At 35.3% G+C, this 24,548-nt stretch overlaps 1 protein-coding gene across 1 annotated transcript in view; it reads right to left on the reverse strand.

Moving 5' to 3' along the window:
• Positions 1 to 8,058: 8,058 nt before the first annotated feature.
• LOC140157475 (uncharacterized) overlaps positions 8,059 to 24,548 on the reverse strand; it is a 149,744-nt gene continuing 133,254 nt past the window's right edge. The window contains exons 48-55 of the mRNA XM_072180680.1: positions 18,704 to 18,772; positions 17,845 to 17,889; positions 17,389 to 17,424; positions 16,078 to 16,131; positions 11,846 to 11,914; positions 10,344 to 10,412; positions 9,569 to 9,604; positions 8,059 to 8,311 (exon numbers count right to left, since the gene is read on the reverse strand). Coding sequence (XP_072036781.1) covers positions 8,238 to 8,311; positions 9,569 to 9,604; positions 10,344 to 10,412; positions 11,846 to 11,914; positions 16,078 to 16,131; positions 17,389 to 17,424; positions 17,845 to 17,889; positions 18,704 to 18,772 — 452 coding nt within the window. The 3' untranslated portion in view covers positions 8,059 to 8,237. The remainder of the gene's footprint in view (positions 8,312 to 9,568; positions 9,605 to 10,343; positions 10,413 to 11,845; positions 11,915 to 16,077; positions 16,132 to 17,388; positions 17,425 to 17,844; positions 17,890 to 18,703; positions 18,773 to 24,548) is intronic.

The following is a 24,548-nucleotide window of genomic DNA, read 5'->3' on the forward strand; positions in this document are numbered from 1 at the left end:
ACATTGAATGCGTGGAAAAAATACCATTCATCAGGTAAAATATTAGCCTGAATTTTGTCAAACACATTCATTTGCAACTTTTTGAGGGATGACTATGCCGGGGGACAAGAGACAGATTCTTGATTACTAATCATGTCTCGTAAAATATATATTTAGAATAAGCAAACAAGCATTCATAACAGTAGTGGTGACACAACAAAATTAAGAGGGATACCTTCTTGTCCCATCCCAAAGCATGAAAAGTGCACGATAAAAGTGGAGTGTTTGATGCGTGCTGTTAGACCATGTGAAATAAACGCCGTGTCAGACAAAGGCTTTTGAACATGGCAAAAGTTTCAAGTCAGCAAAAACATGTAAATCCAGCGATGCTGAGGTCTTTATCACTGTACGGGCCCCAGATCATCATATTGTTTAACCGGGTGATCTCCAGTATAATAGTTACAAGATCTGCCATAGTTTATGCTTTTGGCGACGAAACCATATTTGAACCCTCATGACAAGATCGCCGCTATATTAACCAAAAGATCTAGGCCTATATCTGATGCTCAGTGCCGGGAACTTGGGGGCCGTGGAGTACCAGGGGTTTGCATCAGTTTGTATCGGATATTTTCCCCGGGTGGGCCGGGGAGTGGCTCAAGATTTTGCCCGGATGGGTCCGGGACTGGCCAGGTGCTTACCTGGGACTTGAACTTTTAAACCCCAAATCCGCGGCCCACGACCCGGCCATCCCCGGCTACCCAGGGGCCGGGGTTGCATCTGATATGTGCATAATACCGGGTGTCCCAAAAAAAGGTTGCACGTAGATTTTTGAAAATAATCTAAGTTAATGTTAACAAATATAAATCTTTTCATGACATGCACCCTCTACTAGTACCCCTGTGAATGTCAAGTTCAAAATGTGTGTATTTAGCCCGCACTCCACGCATTCCTGAGCAAGTTGTTTACCAAACGATCTTAAGTTAGATTTAGTCAAATCAGGATATCCCACACTGATGATGTCATATGATTGACAGAATGACATCATAGGATGTTACGATTGTAGACAAGATATAATCACAACATCACCATCTGCTGAAGATGCTAGTCGAACTAGAGAAAACGTTCAAGGTGAGCGAAAATAATGTAGTGTTGAAGTTAAACTCTTCTATTATTTTATCCACCACTTCGTATGCATATCTACTCGTATGTTTGTTTGTTGTCAAAAATATCGTACGATAACTTTTTAACATTTTGCAAAATGCTGTTGTTGTGATTTTTCTTACAAAACATTTTCAAAACCTTCATAATAACCCGAAATTTAATGACGTCATGAAATTTTAAATGTCTTGACCAAACCACACAAAAACAAGTATTTTTGTTTCCTGGGATCAGACAATGACAAGGCAATAATATGAACCACATTTTTATCTTTACTCTTGGTTTTCAAACTCAGTAGGTCTAGAACCTTTATATCAAGGTTAGTGTTACTACTTTGCATGTTCATATCGAAAGGTTTGGCCAGTACAAAACGATTCTCTTGTAAACAAATCTATGCACAGTTTCCTGTATTACTCTTCATGGTTGAGTACATAGCATCATAAGAGCTGTGTGAGCTTCTAGCTGGTGACTAGTGGTAAATACGGCATCTGTGATTGGTTTTTGACAAAACCCCTTCATTCAATCAGAAAAGTTTTTATATCGAATGAAAGCTAACACTTCCTGCTAAAAATACTTTTTTCATTACGTCAACAAATGACGCAATTCCATGTTTATAGCAAGGCGAATGTGATAAATCTGTTGAAAACGCATAATGTTTGACCAAGATGTAGGATATAAATGTCAAACTTCGCCAATTTTATGTCATTAAATGAAAGAGCACACATATATTGTCCATATACTAAATCTTAAATTGCAAATCTTGCGCAAAAAGTTACTATTTTTGCCTGTTTTGTCATACAGTTGTAAAATCAGTGAACAATGTCTTTGCTTAAACAGTCGTCTTAGGGCATTTAAATAAAGGCACTTAATTTAATGCCCACGTGACCACATGGGCGCAGACATAACAGCGTCTAGACAGGATGTCTGGAATAGTGACCTTTGGCACAGCGGGGGTCTTCCTGTGTATTTCAATTGGAAACGCGGGATGCATGTCCACATTTTCTAGCAAATTTGTCATTTTTTTGCAACTTCGTAGTATTATTGTAAGAGTTTCCGTCGATAACTTTTTTTCCGTCGACCAAAACCTTCAAAATTTAGTTTTTGAAAACATATTAAGGGTAGACGAGGTATTGTTGGTCGAAGCAACCTATAAATCGATTTTCATTATCTAGATCAATATATTATTGAAAAATAGCACCTTGATGTTTTGCAAAAGTTCATTCTGCAAATCATATACTTTGCAAACTTGCTTAATTTATTGTTGTTAATGAGTTATGTACGTTTTACAAAAGTGTTGTTGTTTCAGCCCTCTTTACAACGTAACTCAAGAACCGCAGCACCTATAAAAGTATATCTGTGATATTTTAATTCTTCTACACACTCGCTATGAATTGAGCAATACAGTTTTTGCCAAAGCTCACTACCATTCGTAAGATGCTGTGAACTACCAAATTACATCAGATTAAAATAATTAATAACCTTAAAAAACAGAATCTCCCAATTTTTAATTAAGTTGTACATTAAATTTTCAGCAATTTTATTTGTCTAAAAAATTCCTATCTCTTAGCATTGTAGCACATCTACTGATCACTTGGTGGTCTTGGTATGGCGGCGCCCATGGGTCACGTGGGCATTAAATTTAGTGCCTTTTATTTAATACCCTATGGTAACTGTTAAAGGTTCATTAAATAGTAGGCTTGGATAATAGGAACAATCCCACTATTTGTTCAGTGGTTCTTGAGATAGCTCAACATATCAAGAGCTCTCTCAAGAACCATTGAACTATTTGTGGGCATGTTTGTACTCATTTTAATTGATTTTTCGTTATAATTCCAAAAATGGTCAAATAAAATGTTCAATTCGGAACTTATCGTCTGCAGTGGACACCTGTGTACAGAGGGTTACAAGAAGAGATGAGAACATTGGAGCTCTGAGACGTATAATATTTGTCTTCCTTAGATCCATAAGAATGTTTATATATTTATTTATTTGTTTGTTTATTTATTTATTTTATTTCTTTATTATTTAACTTGGGTGATCAATCAATGCACGGGCACTCTTCTCCCTTTTCCCATCACGGTAAATATGTAAAGAAAAATACGTAGGTATAATGATAATGTAGTTTGTCCCACTATTCATGTATTCTTTTTTTGATTTATTGCAACGTAACAAGACAAGTAACGAGAATGAACATTTTCAGCAAATATTCATAGTTGGGGATACTTCCATGCAGTAACTTACGCACACCACATCTGTTTGACCCCGTAATAAAACCTCATTTGAGGTAAATGATAAAGTGGTTTTCCAAGTGAAGTGTTGGATACGTGCTGTTAGACCATTAGGCATATAAAATAAACGCCGTGTCAGACAAAAGTCTTTGAACATGGCAAAGGCTCCTAGTCAGCAAAATTCTGCGATTCTGACGTCTTCATAAGTGCTCGCTCAGTCAGTTACGTTTAACCAACGCTTCAAACACTTCAAACCCAGCCAAAACAACTACTTTGGCTGTACATGGATTAAAAAATCGATGTAATGATAATATAATTTTTTTGGATTGGTGGACAATAAGAAGATATATTTTACAGAATAGGTACGTTTGTTGCTAAAAAAACACATTTCTGCGACTTTTGTCAAATGATTTTAGAGGTACAAGTCTTGATGGAGCCGTGGATCATGGCGCCAGTTTTGAGACAGAATATACCCAAAAACGTTGTATTTTTTACCTAATGGGACTTAAACGTTAATGCAGAGGTTGTTATTGGTTATTATTTATTCTATCCTTTCAACTGTCAAATCATGATATATGTTCGTCTTTCTGTCCATAGGGCTATCAAAAATACCATTCATGTGTTAATGAACAGTTTCCAAGAACAGTTTCTTCTATTATTGTTGGTGCACTCTATTTCCCCGACGAAAACCAAGATATAATGATGCTTATGCTCAATCATATTCAAGATACTTTGGATCTCATGCGTGTTAAATATCCTGACGCAGGCGTTTGCATCATAGGGGATATGAACAAACTTGATGTCTCTCAACTTTGTAGAAATAACAACCTAGTCCAAGTTGTCGACAAACCAACAAGAGGGAATAGCATTTTGGACAAAATAATAACAAATTTTGCCCAATTCTATTCAACCCCTTTGATTGAAACACCCATAGGAAAGATGGTTCCCAAAACCTAACCACGGTATTAAGCATACTAACGCGACGTTAAGTTCTACCGCCGGTAACATTCTTGATAGTATTTTAAGACAATAATTCAAAAACTCGTACAAAAATGAAAGTCATGAAGACAGAATATTTGTATATTCAGGTTCAGACCTTGATTAAGATTGAACACCTTTATTTTTAGTTGTTTGTTATCAATGTCTTTCGCTCAAAATTAGAAATTTAGAATTTTTTTTAATATACGAGGGTTATCAAAATAGTTCCACCCTTATAACTTTGATTCCGTAAAAGGTAGCTTCTTCAAACTTCTTCAAATAAAAGTATATTGATATACAGGGGAAAGAAGAATTACGCATCGCACACTAGTACATTTAAACATGAATTTACAAATGGAAACATAACATGCATAGGATAATGCGTCTTCGGCCGAAAAAAAAAATCATGGGTGCGGCTTATTTACGTTTTTACTGCCTCGGACACATTATTTGGGTGTAAAGCTAAAGATAATGTACTGCCTTTTATTAACTGTCTACATAATGGTTGATATATAATCATGAGGATGAAACTAAGATAGATTGTGTATTTCATGAGCCAGTATGCAGAGTGAAATAGAACAATCATCTTTCAACAAATGATTATATTTCTATCATGACGCAATTGTAAGACAGGTAATATTATCACTCATATATACACTCAGAACGCTAGTCAACCGATGGCTATTGTTGTACAAGACTCATTCATTTAATGAGGGAATACAAACGATCGAAATTGGTGTTGAAATGAGCACAATTTTGAGTTACACCTTTTCAATGTAAAATTAATTTTCTTGGCCAAATGAGAAGCAATAAATTTCATTTTTTCATTAAATGTCAGGAAAACACTACAATGCGTGATACTGTATTTTTGTTTCAAATCCTGGTGTTAAACTTAAGCGTGAAATTCAGTCATTAATGGTGTAATAATTTTGATATTGATAGGCTTCAACTTGGCCCGTGAGCTTTTTTTTAACCAACCTTTTAGCTGTTAGTTTTTCAAAGAAATATCCCAGCAAACACAAACACGTTTTAATAAGTTATATTTTGGATTTTGGTTTAGGTAAAACGTGTTAATAACATTAAAATGTCGGGTTATATAAAGGTTATGAAAACGTTTTAAAACGTTTTGTATGAATCAAAATGTTTTCAAAATGCTAATTGTAAACTATTTTTGCAAACATTTTTGCCAAATATTTTGTCAACACTTAAATAACATTATTTTAAAATATTTGCACCCAGCAAACACAGAAATGTTGTTAAAATGTTGTTTCCAAAACGTGTTAATAACATTTAAATGTCGGGTTATAAAAAGGTCATGAAAACGTTTTTAAAACGTTATTGCAAATATTTTGGGCAAACATTTTTCACAAAATATTTTTCAAAAATGTTTGTGGAATGTTATTAATACATTTTTATACCCTTTATATCACCCGACATTTAAACGTTTTCTGTAAAACATTTTGCGAATGATGTCGAAAACGTTTTGTGCTTGCCGGGCATACTTTCAGTATGGTGTTCAGGGGGACATCCCTATAATGCATACAGTTTCTGTTGATATTAGTGATAGGTTGAGGCATTTAGTTGCTTACGATATAAAACAATATCAAAATCAAATTTTAGCTTAAGGTGGAATCCCCCCGGTTGTGAGCAAAAATATTAATATAACTTTACAAAAATACCTTTCTTTTGCTTTTTGTTTGACAACAATCGGAGCTTCCATTCAAAAGTTATATTCAAAAATGTAACTTCGCGAGGCAAACTTTTTAAAATTAATTCTTATGTACTTTATTGTTTTCTCAAGCTGCGATATTTAACGTTTTCCCCTTTAAAAATTCATATCTAAAAAAATAATCAAGATTTTGGCCTCCAATCTTCACTATTATTTGTGATAATTCAAGTGTGTCTTTTCCAAATCAAAATTAAAGTAAAACAGTGTTTCTAAAAAATAACAAATCCTAAAAACAGTGTTTCTAGACACTAAATTGCTGATATCTCGAAAACTTTTTTTCGCGAACGCATGTCCACACGGAACACAATATCTCATAAAGTACTTGAGGTATGGACTCCAAATTTGAACTGAGTGTTGCTGATATGTTTTTAATTCCAAGCTTGGGAACTGTGTTGTTGCTATGGCAGCATCAAAATAGCATACAACAATAATTATTAAATTTTGAATTTGACCTTTGACCTCCCGGTAGACCCCCAAGACATCACATGATTATCATAATTCTACTTCAGATTCGAGTGCAGTCTATGAAAAACACATTCCCAAAATTTCTTTTTTATTGATAAAATACTTTTTGAGATATCATGTTCCAAAGGTCTCTACCTTTGAAATGTACCAAATCCAATATGGCGGCCGTTACCATGGCAACGGGTGATATGACCAACAATCCGAGTATTGGATTTGAATAAAAATTGTTCAAGGTATACATGCCACCTAGTTATGGGAAGTTTCATTCACTAAGTTTACATTCCAGATCACCCAAACCGGGGGATTCCACCTTAAAATTAAGCAATACGCTTGATTACGTGTACAATATTTCTACAATATTCCCTGTCATGTATGCTTTACATACGCGTACTTTAATATTTGTACAAAAAAGGGACATTTCCCCTAAATCGCACTATTTTGTAATAGAATAGAAATAATGGGTGTACCGTTATCCTTTACACGCAAAATATGTTTCTTTGGCAGAACAAATATTTACATCATGGGTGCGGCTTATTTACGTTTTTACTGCCTCTGACACATTATTTGGGTGTAAAGCTAATGATAATGCATTACCCTTTATTAACTGTCTACGTTATAATGGTTGATATATAATCATGAGGCGAAAGATAGATTTTGTATTTCATGAGCCAGTATGGCTAGTGAAATGGAACAATCCATTTGTCAAAAAATGATTATATTTCTACAATTACACACACAGGTGCTATTACTACTCATACATAAATTCTTGTAATTTTCATAATATCTAACACCCAAGTTCGGCCGTGACATAATTCTAATTTCCAATAATTTGCTCACACCAGAATCAATTGGCGAGTCTAAGAGGCAAGCACACGCAAGTTGCCCAAAGACGCAGTCTTCTCTGAACGTACACGACACCCACTATAGTCTATAATGTTAATGTGTCGTAACAAATTCCATAGTATACAATGGTATAAGAATAATTATATACTTTTAATGGCGGCAGGTAATTTGACGCCTTTCTACCAATACTCGGGGTATACATGCATACCACTTATGTTGCAATTAGTGGTTGGTTAAGTCATATAATTGAATATATGAATACAAAAGCCACCTAAGTCCATACTTTGGCCAAATTGAGTTACGCATGGGAAATTGTTGCTATACATAGGCCTGTCATATGCATGAAAGAACAACTCAAATTCATTCTCTGTGTATATTGGGCATGTGAAAAATAGCATGTATGAAAGAATCACCCAATTCCATGATTTGAGTCTTGTAACACATTGATTGAAATCCAGTATGTATAAAAGTCCACTTGTAACACATTCATTGCTAGAGAATGACTTTTAAACAAAAATGGGTTTAGTAAAGGAAAGTGTGTGGTTTATATTACATGGCAGAATGCTTATCAACATTATACATACCTGTTTGCTTTATTTTGTATTATCTTACTAGTGGTAATCTCATTCTAACATTGTTGTCTTTGTATATGAGTCGCAGTACCACCTAAGTCAAAAATTTAAAATGAACCCCACGAAGTCCCTGAAATGCTAATCGTCATACCTAATACAGGTTAATCCACTCATTTGCACGTAAAACTTACCATATTGACCAGGTAAATCTAACTGAAGGAATTAAAATGATACACGGGGTTTTCTCTCAAAATAACTTCGCATGGACTTAGGTGGCTTTTGTATTCATGTATTCAATTGCTTACGAATGTATGGAATATAATATGGAGAAAAGGCGTCACTGTCTGCATCATCAGAATCTGCAAAAAATACAAAACAATCGCAAAATTACCTATTAGCTTAAAATGACTTATGTTCATCATAGATCTGTAATTGGGACCTTAAGAACAGAATATGATGTATGGATTCCAGATGAACTATTAAATGAAATATCCAAATTTACACTCTCCATTTTGAATGCAATTAAGTGTAACTTTAGTCATTCCTCTTATCAGAACTTACAGGCTAAATACTTGACAAAGATTCTTAAAGTAATTGATGTGTGTCTAAATTAGGTCCAAATGCTTCATGTATATTATTCCTCTAATTAATATTCAATTACCTCCAAGACCCATTAATTAATCAAAATTGCGCACTGTGCCAGGGCCAGGGCAATGAACTTCATATTCTTCTCTCACAAGCAGACAGCAAAGTGCGATTCAGTACAAGTGCCGTGTAATACATTCTCTGCAAAGCATTACGCTTAGCTAACTTACATGTACAATATTTTTGAAATATTCGTTTTAGATGCATAAAATGTTTTAAAAATGTGATATTTACTCTCTAAATCGCACTATTTTGTAATATACAGACTTGACATGAAGTATGGAATATTATTTCGCAAAATATCAAGACTGGTCTGGAAGGGGTCTGCATAAACCGCACGGGCTAAATATTATTGGGTGTGTCGGTAGATGGTGTAAAATAATGGCTTGACAGGCAATGTGGTTTCCAGTAGTTTATATTGTGGCGCTCATAATGTAGTGTAGTGAATTAGCCTAAAATGGCGGATTTTAGGAGACTGCATTTGATTTTTGTGGGGTAAAATTTCTGAATTTGAGTCATGTATGTCGAGTGAAGAATCCATTTTTCAACAAATGATTATATTTCTTCCATTGCACAAAGACAGGTAATATTACCACTCATACATAAATTCTTTTAATTTTCATAATATTTAACACCCAAGTTCTGCCGTAACATAATTCTAATTTGCAATAATGTGCTCACACCAGAATCAATTGGCGAGTCTAAGAGGCAAGCACACGCAAGTTGCAGAAAGAAACAGTCTTCCCTGTACGTACCCGACACCCACTATAATGTCAATGTGTCATAACACATTGCATAGCATAAGCATATATATTTTTAATGGCGGCAGCTAATTTGCACATTATGCTAATTTTACGTTTTTCTACCAAGTATACTCGGGTATACTTTCAGTATGGTGTTCAGGGGACATCCCTGTAATGCATACAGTTTCTGTTGTAATTAGTGATGGGTTGAGTCATATAATTGCTTACGATTGTTTGTATCCTGTACACTGTCTGCATCATCATCTGCAAAAAATACAAAACAATATCACAATTAACTATTAGCTTTAAATGACTTATGTTCATCATAGATTTGTAACTGGGACCTAAAGAACAGAATATGATGTATGGAGTCAAGATGAACTATTAAATATCCAAATTTACACTCTTTATTTTTTAATGCAATTTGCTATCAGAACCTACAGGCTAAATACTTGACAAAGATTCAAGTACTTGATGTGTGTCTAAATTAGGTCCAAATCCTTCATGTAACACCATTATCATTTACACCCTGTCATGGGTGCAGCTTACTTACCTTTTTACCACTCATAGATAAATTCTTTTAATTTTCATAATATTTAACACCCAAGTTCTGCCGTGACATAATTCTAATTTCCAATAATTTACTCACACCAGAATCAATTGGCGAATCTAAGAGGCAAGCACACACAAGTTGCAGAAAGAAACAGTCTTCCCTGTACTTATACGACACCCACTACATATTGCATGGTAAAAGCATATATATTTTATGGCGGCAGCTTTGCATATTATGCTAATTTGACGCCTTTCTACCAAATGTACTCGGGTATACTTTTTGTATTGATTTCAGGGGCCTCATGGAAGAACAGAGGATGTCTTAAAACATACACTTAATGAGTCACCCAGAAAAGAAGAAATAAAACAAACAAACAAACAAGGGGACAAGACTGTAATGCATACCACATCTGTTGCAATTAGTGGTGGTTTGAGTCTTATAATTACTTACGATTATCTGGAATATATAGATTATATCCAACATCCGTGCCGCCAGAATCACTGTCTGCATCATCATCATCTGCAACAAATACGAAACAATCTCAAAATTAAGTATGTTACGAGCGGCAATGACTCAAGGCCAAAATCACCTTTTACCCAAATTCACTCCAATGCACAACATTAATACACTGTTTGATTAAGTTAACAAAATCTAAGTCTTTAATTGAAAGTAAAATATGCTTGATACGTGACAACAAATGCAAATACAATATAATCACTCTTTTAACTAATTACTACTTAGCTGGTAGTTTTCTTCTCGGTGATCATAGAGTTCTATTGCAATGTTCTGGACGGCTAATGTATATATCCTTATTCACTTGTCCTGCGAAAATCACTGTTCAGCGAAGTCCACTGTACACTCGCATTCTTAAAGTACTTGATATGTGTCTAAATTAGGTCCAAATGCTTCATGTATAGTATTCCTCTAATTAATATTCAATTACCTCCAAGACCCATTATTCAAAATAATAAACGCGTCACGTGAAAGACCTTTAATTACAAAAAATGGCCAGGTCAATGAACTTTATTTTCGTCTCTCCCTAGCAAAAAGCAAAGTGCGGTACAGTACAAGTACCGTAACACATTCTACGTAAAGTATTACGCTTAGTTAAGTTACGTGTACAATATTTTTGCAATAATCGCTGTCACTTATAGGCCTACTTTACATGCGCGTGTGAGATCCACCTGGAAGAAAACAACTTAAATGTTAGGCAAAAGAGTCAGTGATATTTTCTCTCTAAATCGCCCTACTTTTTAATATAATGAAAATAAGCGGTGCAACCTTTACACCCAAATAATGTGTATTTGGCAGAAACACATTTGAATCATTGGTGCGGCTTATTTACGTTTTTGCTGCCTCGGACACATTATTAATGATCATGTATTACCCTTTATTAACTGTCTATGTGCACCATTATCAATTACACCTAAATTATGCATCTTTGGCAGAAAAATATTTAAATCATGGGTGCGGCATATTTACGTTTTTACTGTCACAGACACGTTATTTGGGTATAAATCTAAGAATAATGCATTACACGTTATTATCTGTCTCACACCAGAATCAATTGGCGAGTCTAAGAGTTAAACACGCGCAAAGTATAAGCATATATACTTTTAATGGTGGCAGCTAATTTGCACATTATTCTAAATTGACGCTTTTCTTTCTATCAAGTATACTCGATTGTTCAATGCAAATCAATCGTAAAATGAATAATTAGCTTGAAATGACTTATGTTCAGTGTAAATTGGCGAGTCTAAGAGGCAACCACGCGCAAAGTATAAGAATATATATTTTTAATGGGGCAGCTAATTTGCATATTATTCTAAATTCTGGGATTCTAAAATCTACCAAATATACGCGGGTATACTTTTAGTATGGTGTTCAGGGGATATCACTGTAATGCATACTACTTCTGTTGCAGTAGTGGTTTGAGTCATACAATTACTTACTGTTGACTGGTCTAGCCGTTTCCGGTGGAAATATATAACCAATTTCATCACGGTCTGCATCATCGTCATCTGAAATATACAAAACAATCGCAAAAGGAATAATTAGCTTGAAATGACTAATGTTCATCATAAATTTGTAACTAGGACTTAAGAACAGAATGTATATATCTGATGTATGGAGTCAATTTGATCTATTAAATGAAATATCGAAATTCAGACTCTCCATTTTTAATCCAATTATTATACTATAACTTTAGTACTTGCTCCTATCAGAACCTACAGGCTAAATACTTGACAAAGATTCAAGTATCCGCTGTATGTCTTAATTAGAAAATCCTCCATATATTTCACTCCTCTATTTAACATTCAATTACCTCCAGGTCCCATTATTCAACATCGGGCACTGTGATTTGCTTAAACGCGTCACGTGAAAGACCTTAAATTACAATAAAGTGGCCAGGGCAATGAACTATTTATTCTTCTCTCACAACATCGCACACCATAGTGCGATCCAGTATATTTGCTGTAACACACTGCAATATTTGCAGTCACTTATGCTTTGCATACGTGTAATACTATGCGCTCCACCTTTAAGTAAACAACTTAAACATTTGGGCAAAAGAGTGACATTTTCTCTCTAAATCGCACTATTTTGTGATAGAATAGAAATGAAGATCATTACCCTTTTCACCCGAATAATGCGTCTTCGGCCGAAAAAAAAAAATCATGGGTGCGGCTTATTTACGTTTTACTGCCTCGGACACATTATTTGGGTGTAAAGCTAAAGATAATGTACTGCCTTTTATTAACTGTCTACATAATGGTTGATATATAATCATGAGGATGAAACTAAGATAGATTGTGTATTTCATGAGCCAGTATGCAGAGTGAAATAGAACAATCATCTTTCAACAAATGATTATATTTCTATCATGACGCAATTGTAAGACAGGTAATATTATCACTCATATATACACTCAGAACGCTAGTCAACCGATGGCTATTGTTGTACAAGACTCATTCATTTAATGAGGGAATACAAACGATCGAAATTGGTGTTGAAATGAGCACAATTTTGAGTTACACCTTTTCAATGTAAAATTAATTTTCTTGGCCAAATGAGAAGCAATAAATTTCATTTTTTCATTAAATGTCAGGAAAACACTACAATGCGTGATACTGTATTTTTGTTTCAAATCCTGGTGTTAAACTTAAGCGTGAAATTCAGTCATTAATGGTGTAATAATTTTGATATTGATAGGCTTCAACTTGGCCCGTGAGCTTTTTTTTTACCAACCTTTTAGCTGTTAGCTTTTCAAAGAAATATCCCAGCAAACACAAACACGTTTTAATAAGTTATATTTTGGATTTTGGTTTAGGTAAAAACGTGTTAATAACATTAAAATGTCGGGTTATATAAAGGTTATGAAAACGTTTTAAAACGTTTTGTATGAATCAAAATGTTTTCAAAATGCTAATTGTAAACTATTTTTGCAAACATTTTTGCCAAATATTTTGTCAACACTTAAATAACATTATTTTAAAATATTTGCACCCAGCAAACACAGAAATGTTGTTAAAATGTTGTTTCCAAAACGTGTTAATAACATTTAAATGTCGGGTTATAAAAAGGTCATGAAAACGTTTTTAAAACGTTATTGCAAATATTTTGGGCAAACATTTTTCACAAAATATTTTTCAAAAATGTTTGTGGAATGTTATTAATACATTTTTATACCCTTTATATCACCCGACATTTAAACGTTTTCTGTAAAACATTTTGCGAATGATGTCGAAAACGTTTTGTGCTTGCCGGGCATACTTTCAGTATGGTGTTCAGGGGGACATCCCTATAATGCATACAGTTTCTGTTGATATTAGTGATAGGTTGAGGCATTTAGTTGCTTACGATATAAAACAATATCAAAATCAAATTTTAGCTTAAGGTGGAATCCCCCGGTTGTGAGCAAAATATTAATATAACTTTACAAAAATACCTTTCTTTTGCTTTTTGTTTGACAACAATCGGAGCTTCCATTCAAAAGTTATATTCAAAATGTAACTTCATGAGGCAAACTTTTAAAATTAATTCTTATGTACTTTATTGTTTTGTCAAGCTGCGATATTTAACGTTTTCCCCTTTAAAAATTCATATCTAAAAAAATAATCAAGATTTTGGCCTCCAATCTTCACTATTATTTGTGATAATTCAAGTGTGTCTTTTCCAAATCAAAATTAAAGTAAAACAGTGTTTCTAAAAAATAACAAATCCTAAAAACAGTGTTTCTAGACACTAAATTGCTGATATCTCGAAAACTTTTTTTCGCGAACGCATGTCCACACGGAACACAATATCTCATAAAGTACTTGAGGTATGGACTCCAAATTTGAACTGAGTGTTGCTGATATGTTTTTAATTCCAAGCTTGGGAACTGTGTTGTTGCTATGGCAGCATCAAAATAGCATACAACAATAATTATTAAATTTTGAATTTGACCTTTGACCTCCCGGTAGACCCCCAAGACATCACATGATTATCATAATTCTACTTCAGATTCGAGTGCAGTCTATGAAAAACACATTCCCAAAATTTCTTTTCTATTGATAAAATACTTTTTGAGATATCATGTTCCAAAGGTCTCTACCTTTGAAATGTACCAAATCCAATATGGCGGCCGTTACCATGGCAACGGGTGATATGACCAACAATCCGAGTATTGGATTTGAATAAAAATTGTTCAAGGTATACATGCCACCTAGTTATGGGAAGTTTCATTCACTAAGTTTACATTCCAGATCACCCAAACCGGGGGGGATTCCACCTTAAAATTAAGCAATACGCTTGATTACGTGTACAATATTTCTACAATATTCCCTGTCATGTATGCTTTACATACGCGTACTTTAATATTTGTACAAAAAAGGGACATTTCCCCTAAATCGCACTATTTTGTAATAGAATAGAAATAATGGGTGTACCGTTATCCTTTACACGCAAAATATGTTTCTTTGGCAGAACAAATATTTACATCATGGGTGCGGCTTATTTACGTTTTTACTGCCTCTGACACATTATTTGGGTGTAAAGCTAATGATAATGCATTACCCTTTATTAACTGTCTACGTTATAATGGTTGATATATAATCATGAGGCGAAAGATAGATTTTGTATTTCATGAGCCAGTATGGCTAGTGAAATGGAACAATCCATTTGTCAAAAAATGATTATATTTCTACAATTACACACACAGGTGCTATTACTACTCATACATAAATTCTTGTAATTTTCATAATAGCTAACACCCAAGTTCGGCCGTGACATAATTCTAATTTCCAATAATTTGCTCACACCAGAATCAATTGGCGAGTCTAAGAGGCAAGCACACGCAAGTTGCCCAAAGACGCAGTCTTCTCTGAACGTACACGACACCCACTATAGTCTATAATGTTAATGTGTCGTAACAAATTCCATAGTATACAATGGTATAAGAATAATTATATACTTTTAATGGCGGCAGGTAATTTGACGCCTTTCTACCAATACTGGGGTATACATGCATACCACTTATGTTGCAATTAGTGGTTGGTTAAGTCATATAATTGAATATATGAATACAAAAGCCACCTAAGTCCATACTTTGGCCAAATTGAGTTACGCATGGGAAATTGTTGCTATACATAGGCCTGTCATATGCATGAAAGAACAACTCAAATTCATTCTCTGTGTCTATTGGGCATGTGAAAAATAGCATGTATGAAAGAATCACCCAATTCCATGATTTGAGTCTTGTAACACATTGATTGAAATCCAGTATGTATAAAAGTCCACTTGTAACACATTCATTGCTAGAGAATGACTTTTAAACAAAAAATGGGTTTAGTAAAGGAAAGTGTGTGGTTTATATTACATGGCAGAATGCTTATCAACATTATACATACCTGTGTGCTTTATTTTGTATTATCTTACTAGTGGTAATCTCATTCTAACATTGTTGTCTTTGTATATGATTCAAAAAACCACCTAAGTCAAAAATTTAAAATGAACCCCACGAAGTCCCTGAAATGCTAATCGTCATACCTAATACAGGTTAATCCACTCATTTGCACGTAAAACTTACCATATTGACCAGGTAAATCTAACTGAAGGAATTAAAATGATACACGGGGTTTTCTCTCAAAATAACTTCGCATGGACTTAGGTGGCTTTTGTATTCATGTATTCAATTGCTTACGGAGGTATGGAATATAATATGGAGAAAAGGCGTCACTGTCTGCATCATCAGAATCTGCAAAAAATACAAAACAATCGCAAAATTACCTATTAGCTTAAAATGACTTATGTTCATCATAGATCTGTAATTGGGACCTTAAGAACAGAATATGATGTATGGATTCCAGATGAACTATTAAATGAAATATCCAAATTTACACTCTCCATTTTGAATGCAATTAAGTGTAACTTTAGTCATTCCTCTTATCAGAACTTACAGGCTAAATACTTGACAAAGATTCTTAAAGTAATTGATGTGTGTCTAAATTAGGTCCAAATGCTTCATGTATATTATTCCTCTAATTAATATTCAATTACCTCCAAGACCCATTAATTAATCAAAATTGCGCACTGTGCCAGGGCCAGGGCAATGAACTTCATATTCTTCTCTCACAAGCAGACAGCAAAGTGCGATTCAGTACAAGTGCCGTGTAATACATTCTCTGCAAAGCATTACGCTTAGCTAACTTACATGTACAATATTTTTGAAATATTCGTTTTAGATGCATAAAATGTTTTAAAAATGTGATATTTACTCTCTAAATCGCACTATTTTGTAATATACAGACTTGACATGAAGTATGGAATATTATTTCGCAAAATATCAAGACTGGTCTGGAAGGGGTCTGCATAAACCGCACGGGCTAAATATTATTGGGTGTGTCGGTAGATGGTGTAAAATAATGGCTTGACAGGCAATGTGGTTTCCAGTAGTTTATATTGTGGCGCTCATAATGTAGTGTAGTGAATTAGCCTAAAATGGCGGATTTTAGGAGACTGCATTTGATTTTTGTGGGGTAAAATTTCTGAATTTGAGTCATGTATGTCGAGTGAAGAATCCATTTTTCAACAAATGATTATATTTCTTCCATTGCACAAAGACAGGTAATATTACCACTCATACATAAATTCTTTTAATTTTCATAATATTTAACACCCAAGTTCTGCCGTGATATTATTCTTATTTCCAATAATTTGCTCACACCAGAATCAATTGGCGAGTCCAAGAGGCAATCACACGCAAGTTACACAAAGAAGCAGTCTTCCCTGTACGTACCCGACACCCACTATAATGTCAATGTGTCATAACACATTGCATAGCATAAGCATATATATTTTTAATGGCGGCAGCTAATTTGCACATTATGCTAATTTTACGTTTTTCTACCAAGTATACTCGGGTATACTTTCAGTATGGTATTCAGGGGACATCCCTGTAATGCATACAGTTTCTGTTGTAATTAGTGATGGGTTGAGTCATATAATTGCTTACGATTGTCTGGATCCTGTACATTGTCTGCATTATCATCTGCAAAAAATACAAAACAATATCACAATTAACTATTAGCTTTAAATGACTTATGTTCATCATAGATTTGTAACTGGGACCTAAAGAACAGAATATGATGTATGGAGTCAAGATGAACTATTAAATATCCAAATTTACACTCTTTATTTTTTAATGCAATTTGCTATCAGATGGGTGCGGCATATTTACGTTTTTACTGTCACAGACACATTATTTGGGTATAAATCTAAGAATAATGCATTACACGTTATTATCTGTCTCACACCAGAATCAATTGGCGAGTCTAAGAGTTAAACACGCGCAAAGTATAAGCATATATACTTTTAATGGTGGCAGCTAATTTGCATATTATTCTAAATTGACGCTTTTCTTTCTATCAAGTATACTCGGTTGTTCAGGGGATATCACTGTAATGCATACCACTTTCCGGGACAGAATCATAACTGATTTCTGCATCATCGTCATCTGAAAAATACAAAGCAATCGTAAAATGAATAACTAGCTTGAAATGACTTATGTTCAGTGTAGATTTGTAACTGGAATAGAATGTACATATCTGATGTATGGAGTCAATTAAATGAAATATCCATATTCAGACTCTCCATTTTGAATGCAATTGGACAAAAGAGTGACATTTTCTCTCTAATTCGCACTACCCGTAAACGTTCGCCTAATGGCGCACCTGGGCTCCTTTGCCTTGCGGTAAATTTCATGTACAAATAGAGAGCTCCCTCGTCTAAAATCCCAACAAGAATTAAGGGTACGTGCCCGTATCTGCTGGTGGGAATTTTGCTGGTGGGGAGGGCACATCTAGTTTGTGTCTAAAATTCCTGTTATGCCAAGGGAGCCCAGAGCGCCATTAGGTGAACGTTTACGGTATTTTGTAATAGCATATAAATAAAGATCACACCCAAATAGTGCGTCATTGGCTAAGGATAATGTATTACCTTTTATTATCTGTCTACGTAATGGTTGATATAGGCCTAATCCTGAGGTGAAAGATAGATCGGTTGTTCAATACAAAGCAATCGTAAAATGAATAATTAGCTTGAAATGACTTATGTTCAGTGTAGATTGGCGAGTCTAAGAGGCAATCACGCGCAAAGTATAAGCATATATATTTTTAATGGGGCTGCTAATTTGCATATTATTCTATATTCTGGTATTCTAAAATCTACCAAATATACGCGGGTATACTTTTAGTATGGTGTTCAGGGGATATCACTGTAATGCATACTACTTCTGTTGCAGTAGTGGTTTGAGTCATACAATTACTTACTGTTCACTGGTCTAGCCGTTTTCAGTGAAAATGTATAACCGATTTCATCACGGTCTGCATCATCGTCATCTGAAATATACAAAACAATCGCAAAAGGAATAATTAGCTTGAAATGACTAATGTTCATCATAGATTTGTAACTAGGACTTAAGAACAGAATGTATATATCTGATGTATGGAGTCAATTTGATCTATTAAATGAAATATCAAGATTCAGACTCTCCATTTTTAATCCAATTATTATACTATAACTTTAGTACTTCTATCAGAACCTACAGGCTAAATACTTGACAAAGATTCAAGTATTCGCTATTGAATGTTTTATAGAGGAGTGAAATATATGGAGGATTTTCTAATTAAGACATACAAATCCTCCATATATTTCACTCCTCTATTTAACATTCAATTACCTCCAGGTCCCATTATTCAAAATCGGGCACTGTGATTTGCTTAAACGCGTCACGTGAAATACCTTAAATTACAATAAAGTGGCCAGGGCAATGAACTATTTATTCTTCTCTCACAACATCGCACACCATAGTGCGATCCAGTATATTTGCTGTAACACACTGCAATATTTGCAGTCACTTATGCTTTGCATACGTGTATGCGTTCCACCTTTAAGTAAACAACTTAAATATTTGGGCAAAAGAGTGACATTTTCTCTCTAAATCGCACTATTTTGTTATAGAATAGAAATGAAGATCATTACCCTTTTCACCCGAATAATGCGTCTTCGGCCGAAAAAAAATCATGGGTGCGGCTTATTTACGTTTTTACTGCCTCGGACACATTATTTGGGTGTAAAGCTAAAGATAATGTACTACCTTTTATTAACTGTCTACGTAATGGTTGATATAATAATCATGAGGTGAAAGATAGATTGTATATTTCATGAGCCAGTGTGCAGAGTGAAATAGAACAATCATCTTTCAACAAATGATTATATTTCTATCATGACGCAATTGTAAGACAGGTAATATTATCACTCATATATACACTCAGAACGCTAGTCAAACGATGGCTATTGTTGTACAAGACTCATTCATTTAATGAGGGAATACAAACGATCGAACTTGGTGTTGAAATGAGCACAATTTTGAGTTACACCTTTTCAATGTTAAAATTAATTTTCTTGGCCAAATGAGAAGCAATAATTTTCATTTTTTCAATAAATCTCAGGAAAACACTACAAGTTTTCAAAAATGTTTGTGGAATGTTATTAATACATTTTTATACCCTTTATATCACCCGACATTTAAACGTTTTCTGTAAAACATTTTGCGAATGATGTCGAAAACGTTTTGTGTTTGCTGGGATAGTTCGCTGATGAACGATATTTCCCGACTTTCTAAAGCACATCATATATGGCTATTAGTCTCGATTCAAGACAGTATCCACACGGGGCCACATACTGTATGTTACGCGTGTAAGTAACAGCCAACGACGGTGATCGATTATCTAGCGATGGGGGATGCTCAAATACGGTCTTGATCAACTTGTATTCAATCTCCGAGATTCCAGGTTTTATGTAGACCACCAAATATTGACTTTGGACTGAGATTGTGGTAGATACATGTAGAATCGCGGACATTGCCGGATCTTGGATCAAGAACTGAGACCATCAACGGAATCTCATCAGAAAGCCAGCCAATCAAGATCTCCAGGCTTAGCTAAGTAACAATAGCATAAATAAGTCTTTATCATTACCTTACGTAATTGTTGTAATATTGTATAAGGATTGATTGATAGCCATACTGCACTAATGAATAAATAATCATAAGTGATTTAAGTAATAAACAGTGTGTTTGTGTGTTTGGTGTTGCGTGAACCCGAAGCAGGTGATTTTGGCCTGGGTCATTTTGGTGACCATAACAAATTGGGGGCTCGTCCGGGATTTGAGAATTGGGAAACACACTGTAACGGAGACAGTTCATATTGATTTACTAAGTCTCACAGAGAAAGTACAGTATGGCGTTCAATGCAGAGGAGTTTCTTGAAAGTATAACTTGGGAGAAGTTTAAGGATTTGAGGAAGCCTGATTTGATGGAACTTGCCAAATATTACAAGTTGAAAGTAAAGCAGGGTACTAAGAAGCAGGAAATCAAAAATGCATTAATTGATGTCTTGGTACAGGAGGAGATTTTTGATGAATCCAAATTGCAAGAGAAAGGGGTAGAAACTGAAATTGGTGGGGCAGTTAAATTGAAAGAGCTAGAAATTCAGTTAGAACTAAAGAAAATGGAAATGGAACAAAAGAAAATAGAAATGGATCAAAAAGAATAACTGGAAATGATCAAGTTAGAGAATGAAAAACAAGAAAAGATAGCTCTTGAACATCAAAAACTAGAAATGGAAAACAAAAAGCTAGCGCTCGAACAACAAAATTTGGCTTTGGAAGAAAAGGAAAAAAATGACAAAATTGGAAATGGAAGAAAAAGTGCGCCTAGAAAAGATTGCAAATGAGCAAGCGCTTGAGCAACAAAAATTGGCTATGGAAACACAGTTGAAAGAAAAAGAAATTGAGGAAAAATACAAATTTGAGCAAGAGAAATTAGAAAAACTAGGTGACAAATATTCATCAAGTTTCTCCTCTAAGTCAGTCTTTGATGTTACAAAATATGTCAAACTTGTGCCAAAGTTTGAGCACTTTGAAAAGATTGCCACAAATTTGAATTGGCCTAAAGAGCATTGGACATTGCTTTTACAAAGTAGTTTTGTGGGGAAGGCCAGGGATATTTACTCATCTCTGTCACTAGAAAAGTGCAGTGACTATAAAGAAGTCAAACAGGCAGTCCTAAAGGCCTACGAGCTGGTGCCTGGAGCCTACAGACAGAAATTTAGAGGGGCAAGAAAGCAAGCAGATCAAACTCATGTTGCATTTGCTAGAGATAAAGAGCAAATGTTTGATAGGTGGCTTGGCTCAAAAGAAATCAAAGATGATTTTGGCCAACTTAGGGAGTTAGTCCTCATAGAAGAATTCAAGAGATGTGTCCATGCTGACATTAAAACTCATTTGGATGAGAGTGCAAGCAAAATAAAAACTCTTCATGAGGCAGCAACAATCGCAGATGATTATGGGTTAACACATAAGTTGAATTCAGGCAAATTCAGTCATAACAGAAGTTTTGGAAACGTGCCTAACCAACCTAAAACAAATCAAGGTGGTACCCAGTCTACTTCACAGCAAAGTGCAAGTGGTAAAGGGACCTCAGGGGGTTCATATAGTAAAGCAAAAGGTGGGCCTGACTGGAAACCCAAAGTAACTTGCAATATTACTGTAAGAGAACAGGACATACGATGACCCAGTGTTATTCGTTAAAAAACAAAGAATCACAAAGGCAGCAGCCATCTACTAATAATACTGTAGGATGTGCAGTGTCACTTGGGACACAAAAGCCAGTTGTCAGTCAGATCAAGAAACAAGAATCCCCACAAAAGGGAAGTAATGAAGACAACGTTTGTGAAGAATTTGAACCTTTTGTGTTAGAGGGATTGGTATCACTTGATGATAAGAGTAGCCCACAGCCCATAAAGATCGTGCGAGATACGTGCTGTGCGCGGTCTGTGATCTTGCAAGGAACTTTACCCTTTAATAAGGATAGTTCAGTCGGAAATGCGTTAATCCAGGGTATTGGGATGGAAATACTCAATGTACCACTCCACAAAATGAACTTGGTCTGTGATTTGGTTTCTGGTCCTGTGACCATAGGAGTTAGGGAGGAATTGCCAGTGAAAGGAGTTTCCATGTTGTTAGGAAATGATTTAGCAGGGGGAAAGGTTTTTCCCGACCCAATTGTCACAGATAAGCCCTCTTTGCAGGAAGATGATACTCAGGAAGAGGAGATATTTCCTGCATGTGCAGTTACTCGGGCAATGAGTAAAAAGGCTACCTTAGAAGCAGATGAGGACTAAGGATGATGATATAGCTTCTGATGAGCAATTTGGGGAAACTATTAAAGACCCATTCAAAAGACATGACAAGCTGGTTCTGGAGCAGCAAAATGATTCAGAACTCAAGGAGATTAATCAAAGGGCATTGACACTAGAAGAAGCAGACAAAGATTATGTATGTTTTTACAAACAGGGTGGTGTGCTTATGAGAAAGTGGCGCCCACCTGATGCGCCTGCCGATGAAGAATGGACGGAGGTGCATCAAATTGTGGTACCAAAAATCTACCACAATGAAGTTATCAACATAGCTCATGATAGTCCTATGGCAGGGCATTTAGGAGTTTTGAGACATTTTTGGTGGCCTACACTTAGGAAAGATGTGTCGGAATACTGCAGGTCATGCCACACATGTCAGATGGTGGGCAAACCAAATCAGACAATTCCTGCAGCACCACTAAAACCGATTCCGGCCTTTGATGAACCATTTAGTAGGGTCATTATAGACTGTGTAGGGCCCCTACCAAAAACCAAATCGGGTAATCAGTACCTGTTGACAATCATGTGTGCATCAACGCGCTTTCCTGAAGCCATACCCTTAAGAAATATCAAGGCGCAAACCATAGTAAAGGCTCTAACAAAGTTCTTCACACTTGTAGGACTCCCAAATCCATACAGTCTGACCAAGGGTCCAATTTCACTTCTGGTTTATTCCAAGAAATCATGTATCAGTTGGGCATAGAGCAATACACATCAAGTGCATACCATCCGGAGTCGCAAGGTGCTCTAGAGAGATTTCATCAGACACTCAAAAACATGATTAGGACTTATTGTTTGGAATTTCAGAAGGACTGGGATGAGGGTGTCCATCTGTTATTGTTTGCTGCCAGGGAGGGTGTTCAGGAAACCCTAGGATTTAGTCCATTTGAGCTGGTTTTTGGACATACAGTGCGTGGCCCTTTGAAGTTACTGAAAGAGAAGTGGCTTGATGAGAAATCAGACATAAATCTCTTGGATTATGTGTCAAACTTTAAGCATAGGCTTAAACGAGCAACTGAAATTGCTAAAGAAAATCTAAAGCAGGGCCAAGCCAAGATGAAGCAATGGTATGACAAAAGGGCCAAAACTAGAGAATTCAAACCAGGAGAAAAAGTTCTTATACTTTTTCCAATTCCAGGGCACCCATTACAGGCTAGATATTCAGGCCCATATGTAGTAGAGTCAAAGGTGGGTGAAGTGGATTATATCATTAAGACTCCTGGTAGACGCAAGAGTAGACAGTTGTGCCATATAAATATGCTGAAAGAGTATATTGAAAGAAATGTCACTGATGGTTCAAAACCAGTCTGTTCAGTTACAAATGCTGAAGTAAACATTAGTAAAGATGCCAACTCTGACATCAGGAGTGATCAGAGTGATGATGTAACACACAAAGAGTACAATGTAAAGTTAGAAAACTCTGATGTGCTTGGAAAATTAGATGAAAAGTTAGGGCATCTTTTGGAGGATCAACAAGATCAAATTGGAAAGTTGATCAAAGATTTTGAAAGTATCTTTCCTGATACTCCAACTAGAACGAATGCTGCATTCCATGATATAGATATTGGTGACACAAAACCAATTAAGCAGCATCCATATAGAGTGAATCCATTGAAAATGGAGTATCTGAAGAAAGAGATTCAATATATGTTAGATAATGATATAATTGAACCAAGTGACAGTGAATGGAATTCACCATGTTTCCGTGTTCCCAAGCCAGATGGTTCATACAGGCTCGTGGCAGACATGAGATCTGCAAATTTGCCTTCAAAGACGGATTCGTACCCTATTCCAAGAATTGATGATTGCATTGACAAGATCGGAAATGCAAAATTTGTGAGTAAGTTTGATCTTTTAAAAGGGTACTGGCAGGTCCCACTCACAGACCGTGCCAAAGAGATTTCTGCATTCTGTA

This window comes from Amphiura filiformis, chromosome 7 (assembly GCF_039555335.1).
Source record: "Amphiura filiformis chromosome 7, Afil_fr2py, whole genome shotgun sequence".
Taxonomy (NCBI): Eukaryota; Metazoa; Echinodermata; class Ophiuroidea; order Amphilepidida; family Amphiuridae; genus Amphiura; species Amphiura filiformis.